This window comes from Cygnus olor, chromosome 13, assembly GCF_009769625.2.
Source record: "Cygnus olor isolate bCygOlo1 chromosome 13, bCygOlo1.pri.v2, whole genome shotgun sequence".
NCBI classification, from domain to species: domain Eukaryota; kingdom Metazoa; phylum Chordata; class Aves; order Anseriformes; family Anatidae; genus Cygnus; species Cygnus olor.
This window is the reverse complement of record NC_049181.1, coordinates 17,058,709-17,078,716: the sequence shown is the minus strand read 5'-3', so window position 1 is coordinate 17,078,716 and position 20,008 is coordinate 17,058,709. Positions and strand designations below refer to the sequence as shown.

General features: G+C 46.7%; 1 protein-coding gene across 5 annotated transcripts in view; it reads left to right on the top strand.

The window, feature by feature from the left end:
- Window positions 1-20,008, top strand: part of NEXMIF (neurite extension and migration factor) — a 138,992-nt gene that overhangs the window by 99,793 nt on the left and 19,191 nt on the right. For 2 of the 5 annotated variants that reach the window (XR_005823979.1, XM_040572465.1), the window contains exon 1: window positions 11,270-12,714. The exons of the other annotated variants lie outside the window; for them this stretch is intronic. Coding sequence is in view for 1 of the 2 variants with exons in the window: in XM_040572465.1 (XP_040428399.1) it covers window positions 12,257-12,714 (458 nt within the window). In the remaining variant the exon portion in view is untranslated. Of the gene's footprint in view, window positions 1-11,269; window positions 12,715-20,008 lie in introns of those variants that run through there. 5 annotated transcript variants of the gene reach the window in all.

Genomic DNA, 20,008 nt, shown 5'->3' with positions numbered 1-20,008 from the left:
CAGCCTTTCCAAGGCTTCTTATTTAGCCAGACCATATGTGCTTGGGCATGGAGCTGGTGTGATGTGGAAAGAGCATCACATTATCCTTGGGCTGCAAACACCAGCAGGAGCAATTCAGAGCAAATTTTATTTGCAAAAAAGATGTCGAGCTCCTGAGCTTGCATCGCATCACAGGGCATTCGTGACGGTCAAAGGCGATTTTTTAGCTCAGTTGTTAAAACCAGAATCCAGGTTCCCAGGTGTCATAAAATTAGCTCTCCTCGTCCGTTCCTTAAGCACTACAGCAAAGTGTGGATCCCCACCAGGGAGAGGAGGCATCGTGGCACATCCCCAGGGCAGGCTTTGCTGCCAAAGAGGTGATATGGACCGAGCTGTGGCAGGGGCTGGACATTATGGCGTGGGGTTTCCCTTGCCGTTTGTAGGGAAAATGAAGAGCCCTGCTCCCAGCTGGCAACAGGATTTTGGTTAGGGGTGGCAGGGCCGTGAACCTGAGGGGTCCAGACGGTAGGAAGTCCTGTAGCAGGAGTGATGCTGTGACAGCTCTGAAGCTTTTATCTCTCTGGTATTTTTTCATGTGCTGTTTCTTCAGTGACTTTTTTTTTTGCAGTCGGCTTGTTTGGATCCATTAATTGTCATTTGTTTAGTTTTGTAAGGGAAGAAGAATTTCCTGCTTTTCCTGGAGTGCTCGGTATTGATCCTCCCTGCTCTCTGCCACTCCGGAGCTGGGGACCGTCTCCCTCCCAGGCACTGCCATCCTCTCTGCCTACTTTCTGCGCAGACCCCCGTGTTGCTCTATGCAGCATTTCTCACTGAATAAATTGCTACAAAGCTATTAGCCTCAATGCCACAGTCTGCTGCTCCTGCTTTCCTGCACCCACCTCCACCCTGCAATTGATCCAGCCTGCTGTCTGTTTTCTACAGTCAAGAATGCCTGGTGCCACTGCACATAAATTGCTTTAAAATTGAATTGTTTAAAAACGTTTTATAAACATTCCCTCCCCTTTGTGGTAACGTCTGTAGTGCCAGCCAGAGCTGGGAGCTTTTGCTGATTTTTACCAGGCAGGATGGGGAAGATTCTCAATTTCTTCTTCTTTTTTTTTTTTTTTTTTTAACTAAAGTCAATACAGAAATTAAAAACTATGTGGTTATGGGAAGCAGGTGTCTGATGGATGCTGTTATATATGGATATCTCTCGCCCCAGGGTTGCCCAGCCTCAGGAGCACACTGGAGCAAGTTACACAGGGACTTTCTTCGTATGCATCCTCTGTGTGGATGTGAAAAAAGCCTTTGCAAGTGCTTTGGAAAGAAGATACGGAAAAAGCAAGTAATTTTGCAGGTAGTTCTAAGTATCACCCTGAGAAACATTTGATTGTACAAAAGGTGGCATAGCGCTTCCAACGGTTGTTGATGTTCCTTTGTTTCCCATCCTTCCCCCCACCCCCCAAACTCCTCTTCACTCCAAATACCAACACAAGAGCCCTTCTGAAGCGACATTTATCTTGAGTGCTGCTATATCAGGATTCATCGATCTTGTCAGAATATCATCCGCGCCTAATTGAAGCTCCAAGGGTTGAAGAGTGACACACGTGCTCTCCTCCTCTGTGCCTGGTCTCTGCTTATTGCCGAGGGGCTGACTCTGGGTGAGACTTGCTGGGATCGTGCTTCGCAGGTTGTCCCATCTCGGAGCCTCCCCTCCGTGGTGTGGCCCCATCTGTGTCCCCTGGAGGCGCCAGGACCCAGCTAAGCAAACAGAGAGGGTTTGTCCTCTGTCCCCTGACACCCTCTTAGCCAGCTGGCAAAGGGAATTTGATCTTTTAGGGCTTTTATTTTTTAATGTGGCTCTCTTTGCAGTGCACTGCAGTGGTATTACTGCGGTGCTCACTGCAGTGCCCAGATCCCTCCTGGCTGCCCGATGTTCCTGCAGTCCCAGCCTCTGCACCTGTTCATTTTCCATCGCCCAGTGATGCGTGTCCCCCTGGCTGTGTCTTTCCGACATTTGCACACCTATTCCTATGTTATACTGAAAGTGGTTTAAGCAGAATCCTGCAGGAATGTCTTCCAAACCTACAGATCCTCTTTAAGCTCTTCCCCAGTTTTGTCTACAAGAGGTAGACATGCTCAACATTACAGCGTAAGGCTGTGACCTCACCCTTGTAGCCTTGCTGCCCAGTCCGACCTGCAACGATGCTACATCAAACTGAATTTAGATTACATCATCATGACATCTGTACCTGTTCTTAGTTTGGGAACACTTTGGGGCATTTGACAAATAATAGAAATACGAAATTAGCATGGTTGATGGGTCTTACATTGACAACCCTGAAGCTCACCCAGAGAGGTTAACTCAATTGGTACAGATTTATTTGCAAATCTTTGTTCAGACAGGACCACCTTTAAGTGCGGACAGCAGTTTGCCTCTGCTCAGGTGCTGTCATTTCTGTTGTACCATCGAGCAGGAGGCTATCGTGCTGCTGATGTTTATGGCAGGCTCGGAAACACTCAGCAATAAACCATCTGTCAGGAAATTCTTGGTTCGCTTCTGCTCTGAGTCCAGATCGGAGCTAGAGGTGAGGCGCTCCTGTTAGCATGTTGTGGTGCCAGACCTACTTCTTATCCTTAATTTTTTCTTTGCATCTGATTTTTAAATGCTATTAGCCTAGGATTTCTCTTTCCTCTCTTTTCCCAAGGACAAGAGAAGTGCATTTGTGCAGACAGCAGGACTCCCACCGTCACCCAAAGTAAGGTTACAAACCACAGTCACCTCAGCTGGCGGCAGTGCCCTGAAGAGCAGGGTTTTGAGGCTCTTCCTCCGGTTTTCCTGTTAAAACCTGTTCGCTTTGCACTGAGTGCTTAAATGGTCTTTGGTCCAGAAAGAGGACTTTCCACATGACTGGACGACGTTGGCCTGGAAGAAAGAGCACTTGTGTTTGTTTCAATGCACATTTCCTTCTGCTAAGTGCAACAGCTCCAGGATCCCGTGGTCTTTTGGTGCTTAGGGCCTTCTTCTGAAAGAGGGCAATGGGGGTCCAAGCCCCTTGGCTCATGTAAAGGAGTCCGTGACCGTCACCTCTGTCCCCCAGAAGTGGGCCTGGTCCTCCACATGTCTAATGAGGGCCTGCAAGTGACACAACTTCTTCAGACTGAACAGAATTCTCTATTTCCAAAACAGAAAATAGGCAAGGGAATAAAAATCTCTTTCGGTCTGTACAGATTCTGTGTTTTCTTCAGTCCAACGTAGTTATTCATCACCCTGCCTTACAATACAGGCCTCTGGGGCCAAGTCACTCAGGTGGGACCTGCTTCTGCTCCTCGTTCCTCTCCGTCCCCTTGCACCCCACCTGGCAGTCCTCCTGTGGCTCCTGGCCGGACAGAGGTTTTAGGAAGTTGGGAAGTTTGGCCACCCTTGGCCTAATTAGTTTGTTAAGCACAGGAGAGCTCAGATCACAGTTCAGACGGCTGTAATTTGAGGAAGCTTGAGACAGTGTGAGAGGATTAAGTAGTAAAATTGTGTCTATTACTTTGGCCAAAAAATATATTCAATTTGACTCAAATATTTAGTTTTTGGAACTTAAAGGTTAGATATTAATATGGGCTTGGCAGAGTTCATCACTTGTAAGACTGTGCTAAGAGTTCTTCATGTGCTGAGATCAATGCTTGAAGTTAAGCATGTCGTTCTGGAAATTATCCTCAGAACAAATAATTGGCCTCAATGAGGAGGTGACTGGGCAGAATTTTATTCCCTATTATTGCAGGAGGTCCTCTTAAGTGAGCTGGTGGTCCCTTCTGGTCTTAAATCCCATGAACGTCTATAAAATGCTGTTTTTTAGTGGTGTTGTGTCAGGGCTGGCTGAGGAAAAACAGTATTGACCTGCTCAACATGGGTAAATGGATAGGCTTGCCTTTTTTTTTTTTTTCTTTTTGCTATTGCTCACCTGCATCTATTTTGATAAGGAAAACCAATACGTACTGGAGCCTTTTAAAGGATTTTTAGTAAATGAGAACAAACATAAGAAATTTAAAGGGAATTTGGTCAAAATAGTAGTGACGGTTTTAGTCAAAATTGGAGAATTCAGGGACTTCTGGAAGTGTTTTTAGTCAGCTTAAACCTGTTGAGCTTGGTAAATATAAATGATGGCTCGTGGCTGATTTCTGCCCTCGCTAAAGCCCCAGGCACAGGCTGGGGCAGGGCTGTCCTGCCAGGACTCCTGACTCTTCCTGGGGAAAAGGTAGGGCTGAAGAGTTTGTCCAAAATATGTAGTTTTGAGAGCTTTCTAGTCAAATGAGCCTTGAGCGTGGCGATTGGCACCCATCCCATGGCACTGAGCTCACAGCACGTTGAGGTAAGGCTTGTCCCCCTGCCACGTGTGGCTGGGTGTCGAGCTGTCGGATGCACATTCAACCTGCCAGGGCTTTGGGTTAGCAGGTCAGCACTGGAAACACATCCCTATGTGCAGGCTGGCCTTGGGGAGAGCTGGATGGAGCGCTCACTGCCCTAAATGATCGTATGGCACCGAGCTACGTGCCACTGTGCCACACAGGTGTGACTGTGCTTTCTGGCTGGATAAAGTGGTTCTTTACAGACATATTTAGGGCTTGTGAAGCTTTTGCTTCTGTGCATGCTGTACAGAGGGAAGGCACCATGGCACTGCCCCCAGACTTCTTTGAAGTCCGGGTAGAGGTGCTGTCTGGTGGTGTGTTTCCATTCAGACCTGTTTCTTCTCTTCTGCCCTTCATCTCCCCATGCTGGCTGCTGGAAGCCTTTGCTTGGTTCCTGTCTCTGTCCCCAACACAGGACGCCTTCAAACCAGCCAGGAGAAGACACCGTGGCTCACTGGCACCTCATTTCTTTCCTCTGTGTTTGCTCGTCTGCTTGCAGACCTGCAGTAGACAAGGGGTTAACAGCATCCTCTTGGTTCTTCCAGTTACCCCATCAGGACTGTTGAAAAATTAGCTTCTCCCCACTTACAGCACTATAATTAGGATACAGGAGTTGTGGGGAATGATTTCACAAAGTGACTTGGTGTACTCGCCCATGCACCCCAGGGAGCCAGGCAATTATGCATACATAATTCTACTCTTTGAATATTTTCTCTTTCTCTGCATAATTTCTCTCTATTCATCTTTCCAGTGTCCTTCTGAGATAAACTTAGAAGTCTCAGCTTTCGGAATTTAAAAAAAGATCCGATGACTGCGTGCTCACTATTTGCATTTAAACCAGAAGCCATTCCCTGGGATGGAGCAGAGGGGCGAGGAGCGGGGAGGGCGCAGGATCCTACAGAAGGATGCAGGAAAAGCCTGTCGAGAACATAGCACCGCCACGGCGTTGACGAGCTCCTTGCTCCTGAGCTCCCCACTCTTTCGTTTTTTAGCCTTCGGTAGGGCAAAACTTCTGTTTTGCTGGGGCAGGTGCTGTGCGAAGGCTTCTCTGGTGCCCGCGGGGCTGCGGTGTGGACGGGCAGCAGCAGAGGCTGTGATGGAGCTGGCTTTTCGGAACACAGCGTATTTTTGTTTCAAATATCCTGTTTATGCTGCTCTCGGTAAATTTATTGCAGCGCGATAAGCAAAACACGAAGTAACTGCCAGCATATTTCCACTGTCTTCAGAGTCAGTTTATCTCTATAAACTTGCTGTTGACATGATGCAATTTCTCCCTGTTGCAGTGTAGCTGTATAGCAGCAAAGTTGTGATAAAAGACAACTTGTTGAAGGGATTCTTTGTCATACTCCTGAATCATCTACAATTCCTTTTTCCCCAGTGCCAGAAGTGTGCTGGTGCTTTGCAATTATACCTACACTTGATTCCTTTTTTTTTTTTCCCCTTTCCCTCAGCAATTCATGTTCCCTATTGTACCCTCATTCATTCTCTCTCTCTCTTTTGGTTTCCTCTTCTCCTTTTTTTCTTTTTTACCCAGCACCTTCTCAAAGCACTGAAGCTGTAACTGCTTCGCTGTGGTCTTAGGAAAAGCTACTGTTCTACTTCCTGAAGAAAGCTCATTGTGTGGTGCCATGAAAAAAGGTTTAAACAACACAAGGGAATAAAGGCTCCATATTTCTCTGAAAGTTTTTCTTTTCTTCTCCTTTTTTAATTTTTTTTTTAAGGAATAATACATAAGCTGCCAGGAAAGGGCAAAAATGTCTCCTGCCTCTCTCTAGTCGTGTCTGTGAGGCTGTGAAATTCTAAGGAAATCTGCTTTTTACATGGGGGCTTGAAAGGTAGACCACCCCACCTCCAAGCCTTTGCTATTCTCTGCATTAGCCTCCTAAGTCTAACAATAAATCCTGAGATTGTGCCCAAACAGCACAGAATCAAAGCTTACAAGGCAGTAGCATAATTACTTGCCTTTTTTTTTTTTTTGGTACCAATTTATAGCAATCTTATATAAGACACTCAAACACGATCATAAAGGCCTTTTCACCAGAGAGGGCTGTTATTCTGCAGTCAGCAGAGTTTCTCTGGGCTCACATCAGGGCAGATGTGCGATGGTTTGGGTGGCAGCTGCAGGTTTGCTGAACCCCTCCAGGTGTTGAATGCCACGAGTAGGGATGTTTGTCCAGGAAAGGCGTTTTCCTTAGACTACAATTAAAGATTAAAGTGTTACTGCTTTGTTTCAAGTGGTACTGCAACCAGTGATCTTTAGGGTTGTTTTAGCCAAAGCATGCTCAAGGAGCGGTACATTGTATATTAGATTCCTTGGTAAATACAGTGAAATAGGTGTCAACTTCAAACACGGTGGTAGCCTGCCTTGCAAATCAGGAGAGGATGGAAAGTTTGTGGCCTGAGCAGGGAGGAGAGCTCGCGCAGGGCTGCAGCTGTTCTGTAATCCCCCAGCCGTCTCTGAGAGTTGTCCACAAAACACCTTTCTGCCCGGCCCTGCACGGGAGCTGCAGGGATGTTGTTATCATCTAAACCACGGTAATTAATCAGTGCTTAGAGATAGCATGAAGGGAGCTGCATTTCTGTCATTTCTCCTGTTTTTTGTAGCCGACTGTACAGCAGGACACTAGAAATGCCATCGTGGAGCCAAAACGCCTTGACAAAGAGTTGGCTCCTTGTGAGGAGGAACAGTTCGGTGCCCCTGGACCTGGGACGCCGCGCGCGTCCGCCTGGCCCTCGCCTCAGCTGTGAGGCCTGCAGGCCCCAAGGCCTGGAGGTCTCGCCCGCTCTCTCTTACTGGATTGATCCTGCCGCTTTTGGTTTTCTCTTTTCCCCTTTACATACTTTATGTATATGTATACGTAAATTCAGGCGTTTAAAGGTATTACTAGCATCATCCTTTGAGTCTTGTCAGGACGAAGTACCGCCTGCACTACGTGCGTGTCCCACATGCCCAATGCTTCTCAGGTGCACCACTTTTGTGTTGTAGCACCCGATACACACAAGATGTGGTTTTCTGGCTGTAAACCACCCCCTTCCTCTGTGGTCTGACAGAGGGGATGCCTTTCAGTGTGGTTAAAACATGCCCATGGATGCAGCCCGCCTGCTCCAGCGGCACACATCTCACCGACAGGCAGCTGCGCGGGGCCGTGTGTGGCACAAATAGTATTTATTTCCTGACGTGCTGTCGTTACCTGAACTTACGTGACCCATTTCTGCCATGGTATCTATCAGCAGGTGGGAGGCAGGAATGCATTATTTGTTTCATCGACTTGTTTGCTTAACTTGGAGCTGGTGTAGTGCTTAAATAGAGCATCTCCCTGTGCGTGGCTCGTCTATCCAGGCTCTTGTTCCCGTTCGAATTACTCTCCTCCTCCTCACATTCCCCCGCCTGTGTTGCAGCACCTGTCGCATTTTGCCATGAACTGGAGCATAACTTTTTCACAGCAGGGATAATTTGTGCCTGTCCCCATGCAGCTCTGAGCATCATGGGGCTGGGGCCCGCTGGGGGTCCATGGGTACCACACGCGGCAGCAGGGAGGGCGCTGGCAAGGATCCGGCTGGGGGCTGTTCTCTTCCACCATGTGAAACACCATTAGCACCTTGGAAAAGCTGTCGCTTCAGTTCTTGGAATACCTTTTAGGCAGGTTCCCTGCAATAACGTGAAATCTGGACACGAGGATAGCTAGGATATGCCAGAGGCAGTCAAACCAGAGTCCTTTTTTATCACAATAAGCTTTGATTAAGATCATTATAGCAACTGGTAGCAGCACTACTGTTGGGATTGAGTTGGTATTTCTGTCTCACAGGCTGCAGCTCAGTGTTCAAGCTGTCAGCCCAGATGCAATTTAAGAAAAAAATTGAAAACCAGAAATGGTTTCCATCCATTGAAGTGTTTTAGAGCTGTGTTCTTAAAAGATAGATTTTAACTTGCACTGGAATATTTTTATGGGTGATACGTGTCTACACGTTATAGGGTTTTCAAGAATCTATGATTTCCAAAAAAAATGTTGCACTCCTGTTTTTCTTCAGCTTGTAGCATGAGGAAAAGCATGTGCATGTAACAGGGACCTTTGCATAGTGAGTTGATACCACGTACAACTCTTATTTGCATACTATTCTGTCTAATCTCATAGGCCATCTAAAAACTTTTTTTTTTTTTTTTTGGAGCTTTGTAAAAAGGGGGAATAGTACAGTGCCCTGTAGCTTTGTGTCCTGAGCAGTCAGCATCATTTGACGCAGTGGTGGCTTCACATAGGCAAAGCAGAACAGGAGCTGGAGCAGCCGACTGCAGTAGGATGAGCTCGGGGTAAAATATGACCAGGCTGGATAAGAGGTAAAAGAGAAGTAGCATGGCTAATCCCCACGTGTTCAGAAGTTGCAAGACTGGCTTAAATCATGCCATTTTTTTTAAAAAGGAAAAAAAAAATCTGTATTCCTGTTAACGTGATTTTGTTCTTTGAGCCTCTAGCTCATACCTGGGTCAGATTTTCAAGTGCTTCTCTGCAGTCTGGTAGTCTGGGCACATAGTTGTGTTGTAGGTGATGCTGTCATGTCATCGCTGACTCCAGGAGCTCAAGCACTGGGAAAAACACCAGACAGTCAGAGATGATGGTACTGGGGGAGCTGGAAGCACTAAATTTAGATCATTTGAAATCCTTCACTTCTGCAGTGCTGCTAGATTGTTAACTGAGGTGAAAAAAATTGAAGTACTTTGTGAGTTTCAAATTGATAGCATCCTTTAAAATCTTAGCATAAATTCAGTGGCACTTCACCTCCCGCACACAATCAGATCTAAAGAGTGAGAGTAACGATGTCATTTTTTGCCAAGCTATACAAAGAACACATATCAGGGACGTATTAATGAAATATTAGCAAATCAATGCCAGGAAAACCTAACAGCAAGCTGGAAAAGAAGCGTGTGATGGTCGGCAGGGGAGTTACAGCACTGACCTGACTCAGTGGGGCCAATTCAACCCAGAGATCTGGTTGCAATTGAGAGAAAATACAACTCGCTGCAAGAAAGGAGGACGAACGCCCTTCAGCAGGGTGGAGGCATACCAGCGGTGACAACCGCGTTTGGAAATGGGCACGGTGTGTAATAGGCAAGGTGACTGTACAGCAAAACATGCATTGTTTGCTTTGGGATAAGGTGGTTTCATTTCTGGATGGCCCTCAGCTCACCTGGCAGGCAGACACGGCACCAGGCTGCTCGCCCCTTCAGAAATAAACCTCACCAGGGCTCAGCTCTATGTGTGGAAAGGGTGGGAGAGCAAGTTCGGCATGGCTGGGTATTTCCTTGACCCAAGCCAAAGAAAAAGCTGAGGGAATGTTTTATATTCTCAGGTTTTGGAGATGACATCAGTCAGCGTGAACCTCAGAGGTCTCTTCCACCCCGAGCTGTGTTTCTGTGCTTGCTTTGGTTGTTTGTTGTTTTTTTTTGTGTGTGTGTCCGTCTGCAAAAAGCACTGCTAAGCCGAAGCCCTGTAACTACACGTGAGGAGGCTCTGTCGCTCAGACATCCTTCTGAGCCCACCCCGAGGTCCACAAGGATCTTCCCGTGGGAGAGGGTCTGCAGCCCCAGTGTCTGTGCAACCTTGTGGGCTCTACAGCTTTCTGAAGCCTCTACAGATTCCTGAACCCACTGCACATCAGGGTGCTCTGTCGTTTCCAGAAAGTTGTTCCCAAACAGCAGTGAAAATGTTTGATAGATTAATCACCAAGTGGTTTAATTGCATCTTTTCCATAGCTATTAGTTGTTGCTGCAGTAAGCCACTCCTGTCTGAAGACTGGTGTGCTTTTCAGGTAGGGCTGATCCTGAACCCTAAACCCTAAGCCTGCCATCCTATAAAATCCTATGAAAGCATCTCAAACCTGGCTGTCGCTTCTGGGGTGCAGAGTCACGCTCTGCCTGCTGATGGAACAGCTGTTTTCTCGGGCAGCCCAAGCAGTGTTTGGAAATGCTGTCAGACTCGCAGACAAACCCGGACACCACAACCCAAGCCCTTTGCTGCTCCGCACGTCCCCGTGTGCGGGGCTGCCCGGTCCCCGCAGCCCTGCTCTCATCCAGCCGCTGCCAGCTCCCACCTCGCAGGGGTAAATTGACTCTTTCTGAAACATCTCACATCTCTTTGGGGCTGCTTTCAGCTCTGCAGCCCTAAGCTCGCTGCGGCCCATTTATCAGTTCCTGCTCAGAGATTTTTAGCGTGCACCAGGACATCATGTAGGTTTAACAAACAGGCTGAGAGACAAGCCATCCAATACCTTCTCCATTAACCTCTCAAACGTGGCATGCCAAAAGCCATCACTTTAAATTGCTGCAGGCCTCGTCCTGCTGTGAAAGCAGCCTTTCCCCTGCTCTTTGGATATACTTCGACATGCCAATCCCCATTTTTAAGATCCAGGGTGAAAAATCAGGCTCTGCCTGCTGCATCATTCACAGCATCATCTCTCCATGGTAATGGACAGGAATCCTATAAGTGACTTCAGGATGTTGTGCTAACATCTTTTCCTTAAACGAGAGCTGTGGGCACAGCCCGAGGACCACTTAATTTCTGCAGTGCTGTTAAGTTTCTTCCACAGGCCGTCACTGTGCCAGCTTTGTCCCTGCTGTGGTTTTCCTCAGTGCAGCAGCCTGCTCAGCTCACGCATCGTGGCTGCGGCCAGGAGCAGATCTGGTGGGTCCCAGCTTTGGTGCACAGAGGGCTGCAGCCCCTGGGTGCCTGCTCCCGGAGGCAGGCTCGATTTATTTGCTGCACGTCAAAGTGCCTGCGCATCATTTGCTTTCACCAAGATGCCTTTGAAGGAGTTGCTACAGACTGAATTCGTAATGCACATTTGGGAGTTTTTTCTTTTTTTTTTTTTTTTTTCCCAGCGGTTATTAGCCATAATGAAATCCCAGGTCATTTTTAGCCGGCCCGTTATCTTTGAGATCCAGAGTTCGTCACTAATTTCCAGCAGTCTGAATCTGCAGAATTAACAGCCTCGTTCTGGGGGGGGAGGCAGCATTTTCAGGCACGGTTATTCCTCTTTTCTAGTCACACTAGCAAAGGCAGCGAGGAGCAAAGCTTTCTGGTAGCACACACTCTTGTCTTTCTGGAGCTGGCTTTGTGCAGGTCACCCTGACACCTCGCATGGATGGGGAGCCACAGGGTTTGTGCTGCATCCCTCATCCAAAACTCACGGGGCATTGAAGCTGCACCATGAAGCTGCTAGTTTCCTTGTTATTACAGGTGGGTCCCGAAGGGGCGAGGGCAGCAAGAAGGGGATGATTTGGCAGAGATGTTTCTCAGCTCAGCAGGCACGCTTTGTTGCGTGCACGCACAGCACTCCGCTTTGTCCACAGACACCGTCCCTGGCCATTAATTTGATTTAGATGAGGTTAAATGAAACGTGCACACCTTGTTTTACTGGACTTCCATCAAATTGCTCCACAATAGCACCACTTATAGTGCACACAAATATGTCTTTCCACTCTCTGAGTGAAAGTAATTTATCAACAAGTGGTCCTTGTCCCTGTACCATGTAAAGTCTTTGTGAAATACACTTTTTACAGCAGGCTATGATTTGTACAACGTTTCTCCAGTTACAAATATGCTGTATTTCTCTTTTAAATGTTAAGATACAGAAGAATGAAAAGGAAGCGTGCAGGTTTGAATAATTTTTGAAGGGGAAAGCTATCTATTGTGCAGACCCTCCTTGAAATGAATAGATCTGCATTAAACGTGTTCTTGAACTTGGCGATGGACTTTGATTTAATCCATTGTAGAGGATATTTCACCGGTGTAAGTGAAATGCACGGAAGGGGAGAGCTGGGCAATTTTCTCTTCCCTACCACCTTTGTGTTTGTCAGCTGGTGGTGAGGGAATTGTTCCCTTCCCATATGCTGGCGAGGGCGGTCAGTAATGGGGACGCTCACTGGGGCACGGGAGGCACACTTTCCCACCTGGAGGTTTGGGATCCACACCTCCTGCTGAAACATTTCTGCATTTGCCTGTGTCTGTTCCATGTGGCTGGCCTGATCCTGCACAGCCCCTTCCCAGCATCGTGCCCCTCTACCTGTGGGGCACCACATGCTGAACCAAGGCACCAAAGCGGGGTGTTCACTGCCCCTGCTTGGAGTCTGGTTTGCTTTATCCGGATGAAACTCTGCTTCTTTTTTTCCTTTCTTTTTTTAATCTTAACTCTTGAGCTGGAAAACAACGCACGGAGAAGAAAGCGCTTTCCAGAGCATGCTGTAGGCTGTATGCTTCAGCTGTGCGTCTCCGCAACGGAACAGATGCTGCGGTTGCACCCCCGAGGAGATCACGGGCTGGAAGCACGCCCTGTCCTTGCTGCCTGGTAGGTGACACGGCCAAAGGTGGCGCTCCCCAGGGCTCCTGGACTTGGGAGCTGCGGTGCCCAGAGGGAGGCAGAGCGGGCACCGGCACCCGCACGCTGGGAGCAGATCACTGGCTTCCCTGCTGTTTCCCTGTCTCTATCTCTGCTAAAAGGATTTGGCATAAGAGGAATTCAAAATCTTCTCCTTATTCTGCATCTGTCAGTGTTTTCTTGGAGGGATGTGTTATTTTTCAGCTGTCTGAGTAGTCCTTTCCAGGTGCAGTTGACGCTGGCATTTACAAACCACAGGGTTGCAGATCTGTACCGGTAAGCGCCACGTGTCGGCAGCAGGTAGCACCCACAGGAGCCTGCAGCCTGGGGAAGTCAGCACCCAGCTATCTGAGCAAGCCAGCCCTCTGAAAGCCTACCCCTGTGCTTAGGAGCCACAAACTGCCACTGAAATACCAAGCGGTGTTACTGCTGGGTTGGTGAGCAGCCATCTGGAATCTCAAAACACCACCAGGAAAAAGCCATGGAGGCTGCAGCATCCAGATACAGGTGGACAAGATGAAGGACCCCGTGCAGGAAACCTTAACTCAGCAATTCCTTGCCGTCCTCGGCTTCTGGCTCAGCACTAATGCTATTTTAACATAGTTGCGTGGCTCGAGTTGCTGTGATTAGAGCAGCAATTTGCTGTGCGTTCTTCAAAATTGCCAATCAATTTCAGCTTGAAATAGATGAAAGTCCCCACATAAATGATGGCTGCTGTCCAGAAAGCACTAAACAGTTTGGAAAATCTGAAATGGGATTCAAGTTGGTTGTACGAAGCGCAGGATCCCCAATATCCCCTTGTGCATTCTTTAGCTGCAGACTGGGGAATAAGAACATAAACCTAAAAGGGAATAAGAAAAAAAATCAGGGTATTGTCTGGATTTTGTTAGATCCCTTGGAGAACCTCGATTCTGGGTGAATTTCAGGCAAAAGAGCCTGCCATAACTCACGTGGTGGGAAAACCCACCGTGTTCCTGGCCATCCTCTGGCAGCCCCACGAGGGACGGATGCATCCAGAAGCGCTGGCACCGTTGACTGTGGCTGTGAGCTCCTTGGGGCACCGGTGGCACCGTGCAGCACCACGACAACACTGCACCTCCCCGATTATGCTTCTGCTGCCAAAGCAGAGCCTGCAGGCTCTGTTTTCCTTTGTGTTTCCCTCTTGTTGCTCTTTGTAGGCTCTGTGATGACTGTCAGAGGTCGTTTTGTTACTGGGTGAACGGAGAATTTGGTCCAGGTAGCACTGGGTACCCACGGGTACGTTCAGCTGTCCAGTGCTTGCATCCTTCTCTTGGAAATTGAGGTGTGCTGCTCCTTGGCCAGAGTTTCACCAGGCACTCCTGTTGGTGTGGTTCTCCTTTCATCTTTGTACATGGTTTAGGTCTGGGACAGCACCAACAAGTGATGGAGGGGTGATAATCACAGGGCCATCAGCAAGGAGCTCCCAGGGGAGCACCTCACGGTGCAGCGTGTGGTGCTTGTACAAAAAACACCTGCTTCTCGGCCAAATACTGGGCTGCACGGCCTGGAGGCTCAGCACTGCAGAGCATCCCCATCCCAGCAAGCGTTTGCTGGGCCAGAATCTGCAGGAAGGCCCCACAGAACCACTCTTGTCACAGGTGATGCGCTGACCAGGGTCTGAGCTTGGTTTTCTGGTGGAATCAGTGCAACTTTGGGTTTACGCTTCAACAGGCTGCTTGCTGCTTGGTTTTGACTTTGTCTTGGTCTCATTCTACATGGTGGGAGGCTTGGAAGTTTATCTAGAAAGAGGGTGGGATTTTGACCAGTTTCAAACGTGGGTGGGGTTTTTTAGGATTTTCAAAGAGAAGGGTGTTCTATTTTTAGTAGTTCCTGAGGTTTCCTATCACTGCTACTGATTTGCCCAGGATACTTTCAAAATTGCAGCAGTGTCCTCAAGAGGCTGGGAATACATCCGTGGTGACTCATGAGAAAGTTGAACAAAGACAAAGCATTTGCTTTTGAGGAAAAATGAAAAAAGTCTTAATTTGTGGAAAACAAAGTACTTAGCAGGGCTTTGCATGAGGCAAAGACAAATGGGCAGACCTCAAGCTCAGCGCACAGACACGCGTTTCCTCCCGTTACATTGCTTCTTGCCTCACCGATACTGCGAGCACAGATTTGGGTACAAAGTTTTTTATTTTTACTGAAGAATTGATTTCATGGCTGCCTTAAGTGAATAAAGCTGTGATGCATTAACTAATGTCAGGCACAGGATGTTTACCTATTTATCTTCTCTGTGGTGTTGCCTGTAGGATTTTTTTCCTCTGTTCTCTGAGACTCGTTAACGTTGCAGACATAACCGAGGTCCTCCTAATGAAACAATTGCAGCTCGATATGCAGAGCAACACCTCCAGCAAAAGCTGATAAATGCCTTTGTTTATGATTTTTCTTCCCGCTATGCTTTCGCGGAGAAAGAGCAGGGAAAGTTGGTGACTTCCCAGTTCCAAAAAGCTGGACGGAAGGGAAGCTGATGGGCGGCGGGCTGGGGATGCGAGCACGGCGGAGTCCCGGGCTCGGTGATTCTGAGCTGAGCAGTGAATATGAGTAATAATCCATGACCTCACTGTGATTAGAGATGAAAGAAGGCTGATGAAGGGACCCTGCCGTGACACAGAAAGGAATTAGACATTGTCTAAAGCCAGGGCAGTACTGGAGCATTTGGATTTCACATCTGAGATTCACGGGTGAATAATTCAACACTTGAAAAAATGCCTCAGCCACAGTGTGACATCTCCACATCTTCTTTCAGTGATATCCAAGACTTTAACTAAACATTGCTTCCCAGGGAGTTGGGGCAGCTGTCCAGATAGTTCTCCTCTTAAATATCAGCATTCCATATTGTTACCTGGATACAGATGGAGGTTTGGACCGATATCTTAGGAGCTGCAGCCTCTCCGAAGGCAGGATTTTGCCTTCAGAAATCGCCCTTAGTGTTTGGCTGAACCCAAAACCTTTCCAAGTGAAAATTAAGAGAGGTATCTTTATATTTAATTGACACTTTGGGCTAATTGGGTGAGCCGCTAAGGCATGCGGAGTCGTGGATGGGATTGTTTGGGAATTTTAAATAAATGAGCCAGTCCTCAAAGGCAGATGTTGGGAGATTTATTAAACATGAACAGAGAAGTGGAGGAAAAGTAGAATGTGTATAAAACAGCCTTGTAAAATTACTTGCTGTTTTATAAATGCAGGAGCCCTATAAACTAAACCAGCCACTTGGTTTTAGAGCCAAATACAGGCTATTAAATTTCTGCATTCGGTTAAACATACAGCACTCTGGAAATGCAAGCGTTAAAGTCTTCGTACAACCTTAACTCTGCTTCCTAGAACATATACATTATAATAAGTCTTTAAATAAATGATCACATATTATTCCTCAAATAATTCATCCTTTTTCTGAATTATTAGCTAAAAATGGATGGTATCTTATAATCATCATCAATTCAGACACCTTATCAGGCCTGATAAATTCTTTTCACTGTGTGATAAGTGTTTTGATCATTTGCTTTTCCTACCTACCCCCATTCCCTTTTTAGTCAGAAGCATCAGCTCCTTCAGAGGCACATCATAGGATGAGACTTTGAAGCTATTTTACCTGTAAAACGTGGCGGTCCAGCCGTGCCAGCTAGGTGAAACCTCTCACTCTGCAGTGGCAACATGCTCAAGTCAGTGGTCGTGGCGTGGCTGCTGTAAGTCACGTCAGGATTTGCCTTGTCTGGGGGACAAGGAAGCAGGACAGAGCAACTAACCTGTCTGCTCAGGCTTGTGGTTTTCCTGGTGCCCATATTCCCCTATCTTACTCATTTTTGTTTACGCGTGTGTGATTTGAAAGCAAGAGCAAACCAGCAGGAGTAACCCCAGCTTCGTGCTCCAGAGCTAAAAGCACAGGCTTCCCTTTCCCGGCACAGGGAGCATGCGGGAATGGCACAGAGCTGGAAGTTTAAAAAGGAAATCATATAGAAGAGGCCATCTGCTGTCAATGCGGTCATTTATATGTATATAAAAAGGAAAAATCCTTATAAAACTTCAAGTTGTTGCTGAATATCCAAGAGCTCTGGCTAGGAACTTTAATGGCTGAGGGGCTGCAGGTAAATGAGGAACAGAGCGCCGTTTGGGGGCCGCGCTCACCCCTGCCTCTTTCCTAGCAGCCTGGCTTACCCAGATTCTCCAGGTCTGTAGCAGACGTGTTTGTATTTGATGCTGCCCATCGCATGTCCATGGTAAGGAAACTGTGCCCTGGAGCCTGGGTTGTGCTGTGGGTGCTCCTGCCCAGCACGTCTGGGCACAACTGTCTTGCTGAAAAGGGCCTTGTGCCATTTGCAGAGCACCAAGGCAGCATTAACGGGTGTATATATGAAAGGTGGGGTAAAGGAGCCCTTCCTCCTGACACCCCAGCTTCATTTCTTCCCGTGTCTAATCCAGGCACTCCGTTGTTTGCTCTTTCTACCCGTGCTTTTATGAAAATTCTGTGTATTTTAGAAATTAGCACTTTTTATCCTGAGTCCATATATGTTCATTGCTAATAAGAGACAAACGAGCTTTTCCAAGATTTCTTTTTCACTATAAAATTTCTAATTTGGAGATATTAGAAAAGAGAAATGTTTACCCCACTAGGGTTACTGCAAATATCCTGATGAGTTTTCATATCCTCCTCCAACACCAGCAGGCTTAATTGCCCTCTTCAGTCCAAACTTCCATGCATTACAAATTCATGCAGGAAAAAAAATCATTTTTTCTCTCTTCTTTTTCTTAAACCTGGTGGTTAACAGTGATGAGAAGAAGCTATTTCTAATAGGGGATCTTAAGGGGGAATCATAAAGTTTAGGACTGAGCCTTTTCTTCGGCGTACCTCTGTGAAATCCATTTCCTCATGCTATTCTGGCTCTGCATTAATCCATATCTTTAAACAAAATTTTACACACCATTCTTCAGCTGAGTTATTCGATAATATCCAGTGTGCAAGGAACTGTGAAGCATCCCCATTCTTAGAAAGCTTCTGTAATATTAATGTACTTGACCTTGGTCTCTCATATTTCCTGATTAGGTTCACAGGAAGGGTTTGCGAAGCTTTTAAGATACTGTCTTGTAGACCTATACGTAAATACTGCAGTAGAAAGAGAATTTTGGTAATAAGTTTATTTAAATGAAGCAATTGTGCCCATCAAGAAATCTCCATCCTGAACTATTCTTTAATGTCTTTTGTTATTTTAGACTAGCCTGATACATAATTAGCTTTGGAGAGGTCCTTGTGTTTTTGTAAGGTTAACACCCACGTATCTCACTGAATTTTCAACCTTTGCAGATTGGAGTTTTTAATCATTCCAGCCTAATTTTCTCAGAAACGCAGGCCCTTAACATTTCTGATTTATCTTAACTTTATAGTCAGCGACTGAGCGAAAGCTACATGTTTTGAATACTGTTGCTTTTAAGGAGGAAAGGCATAACGCAGTGTTACAGTCTGCCTGTCATCCTGCTGCCCATGGTCCCGCAGGCAGAGATTTCTTCAGCTCCACAAAGAAAACTTTCTATTACAGCATCTGCATTTTCCCGTTCAGTTTGAGACTTTCCTGCATGTCGGGACAGAGTATGGTATCTCAAGCTTTATTTTTATAAATAGCACGTAGTTTGTTAAGTGCCCTCCTAATTTTACTGCCTACGATAAATCCTGCATGCTGTGGATTCACACACGTAGCTCGGTCTTTGTGTCCCGGTTCTGTCTGAGCCAGGGTTTTACCTCTCACGCAGGCTGAAAAATGCAGGCAGCCGAGGTAGGGGATGCTTTTTAAAGGGCCTCAGTTCTCCGTTCCTCTATTTTGGCTCTTGTTTTGCTTTGTGGTTTATTGCTGGTGGTGGTTTGTGGTTTTAAGATTTGTTTGGTAAGCCTCATTAATGCGCTGCTCCCTCTCATCCTGTTCTTGCCAGCCTGCCGTAACAATTTCTTACCAGTTTGCTCTTAGATCCTTCCGAAAAAATCTTTGTATAGATGTTGTAGAGCAGCATGGGGCAGCACAGGGTAGAGCTGTGCTTTTACTGAGCATCGGTGTTTTGATTTCCTGTTTACTGGAAGCAGGTCAGCTAGAGGATAAGAAGCCCAGCTGATTTGTGACCTTCATGGACCTACAGAGCAAATCAGTCCTAAAACACATGCCTGTGCCGTGGCACAGGACGTCTGGCTTCTTCTCTTTCAGATACATTCAGGTCTAACACCTTCCTCCTCACCCAAACAATGAACCCAGCCTCGCTTGGCTTTCCATTGCCCTTGTTCCTCCCCGTTTGCTTTTGGGCTCACATTCTCCTTGCTTCTCCCATGTTTTCAGTCCTTCTGGTTTCCTCAGTCCTACTTGGAACTTTTTTTGACCCACGAGGTTCCCATTTTTCCCTGTTACTGCTCAGCCTCACTCTGCCCCTTGCACACGCGGGGTGCAACTATTTTTCTTTGCCTTCTGACAGCTTTGTCTTTTGGGTTTAGCAGCTGTCCTTCCCCTACCACAGCACTGCTTTATGCTGAAATACACCGTGCTCCAGACATTCCTTCACGCGTTTCAGCTTCTCAAGGCTTTTAATTGCCGCCTTTTTCCCTTTATGATATACTGCTGTTCTTGATGTGTGAGAATACATTTACAGAGAAAGCTCCTTCTGTATTTTACATGTGCTTTGTCAGGAAGGCTATAATTTTGTTCACTTCCTTCCTTTTTCCTTAAAGTTGTTTGTGACAGGTCTTGAAACACTGGCACCTTATGTCCTCTCGGAGTAAGGTCAGAAACTGTCATTTATTTCAGAATCTGCTCAAAAATAGTCAGCTCTTAATATCTTATCTCGGGGTCTGCTGGAGTTGGGGCTCGGGCTCTGTGATAATTGTTGCTTCTGCTTTCAGCTGAGAAGAAAGTGGAGGCTTGCTATGAATATTAACAAGCCATCCATCCTTTACACCTTCTGGGAACACACGAGTTCTTAAACTGTTTCTTCTCATGATTTTTGTGTTCTCCATTTTCTCCGCAAGCTCTTTTTTTATCAACTTCTTTTTTTTTTTTTACCCCGGATTTATTCCTAATTGGAGGCTTTTATCAGTATTTATATCTAGGTTGCCAAACCTATTCTCAGTTAATGTTTGTTCTACCAAACCTCACCTCCTCGAAGGGTTTTGGATGTCTCACAGCTGGATTTAACCCACTAAGACCTTCTTCGTCTTCTCTTTCACTTTGGCCTTTTGTCCATGGTCATCCTTGATAGGATGAAAGTCCAGGGA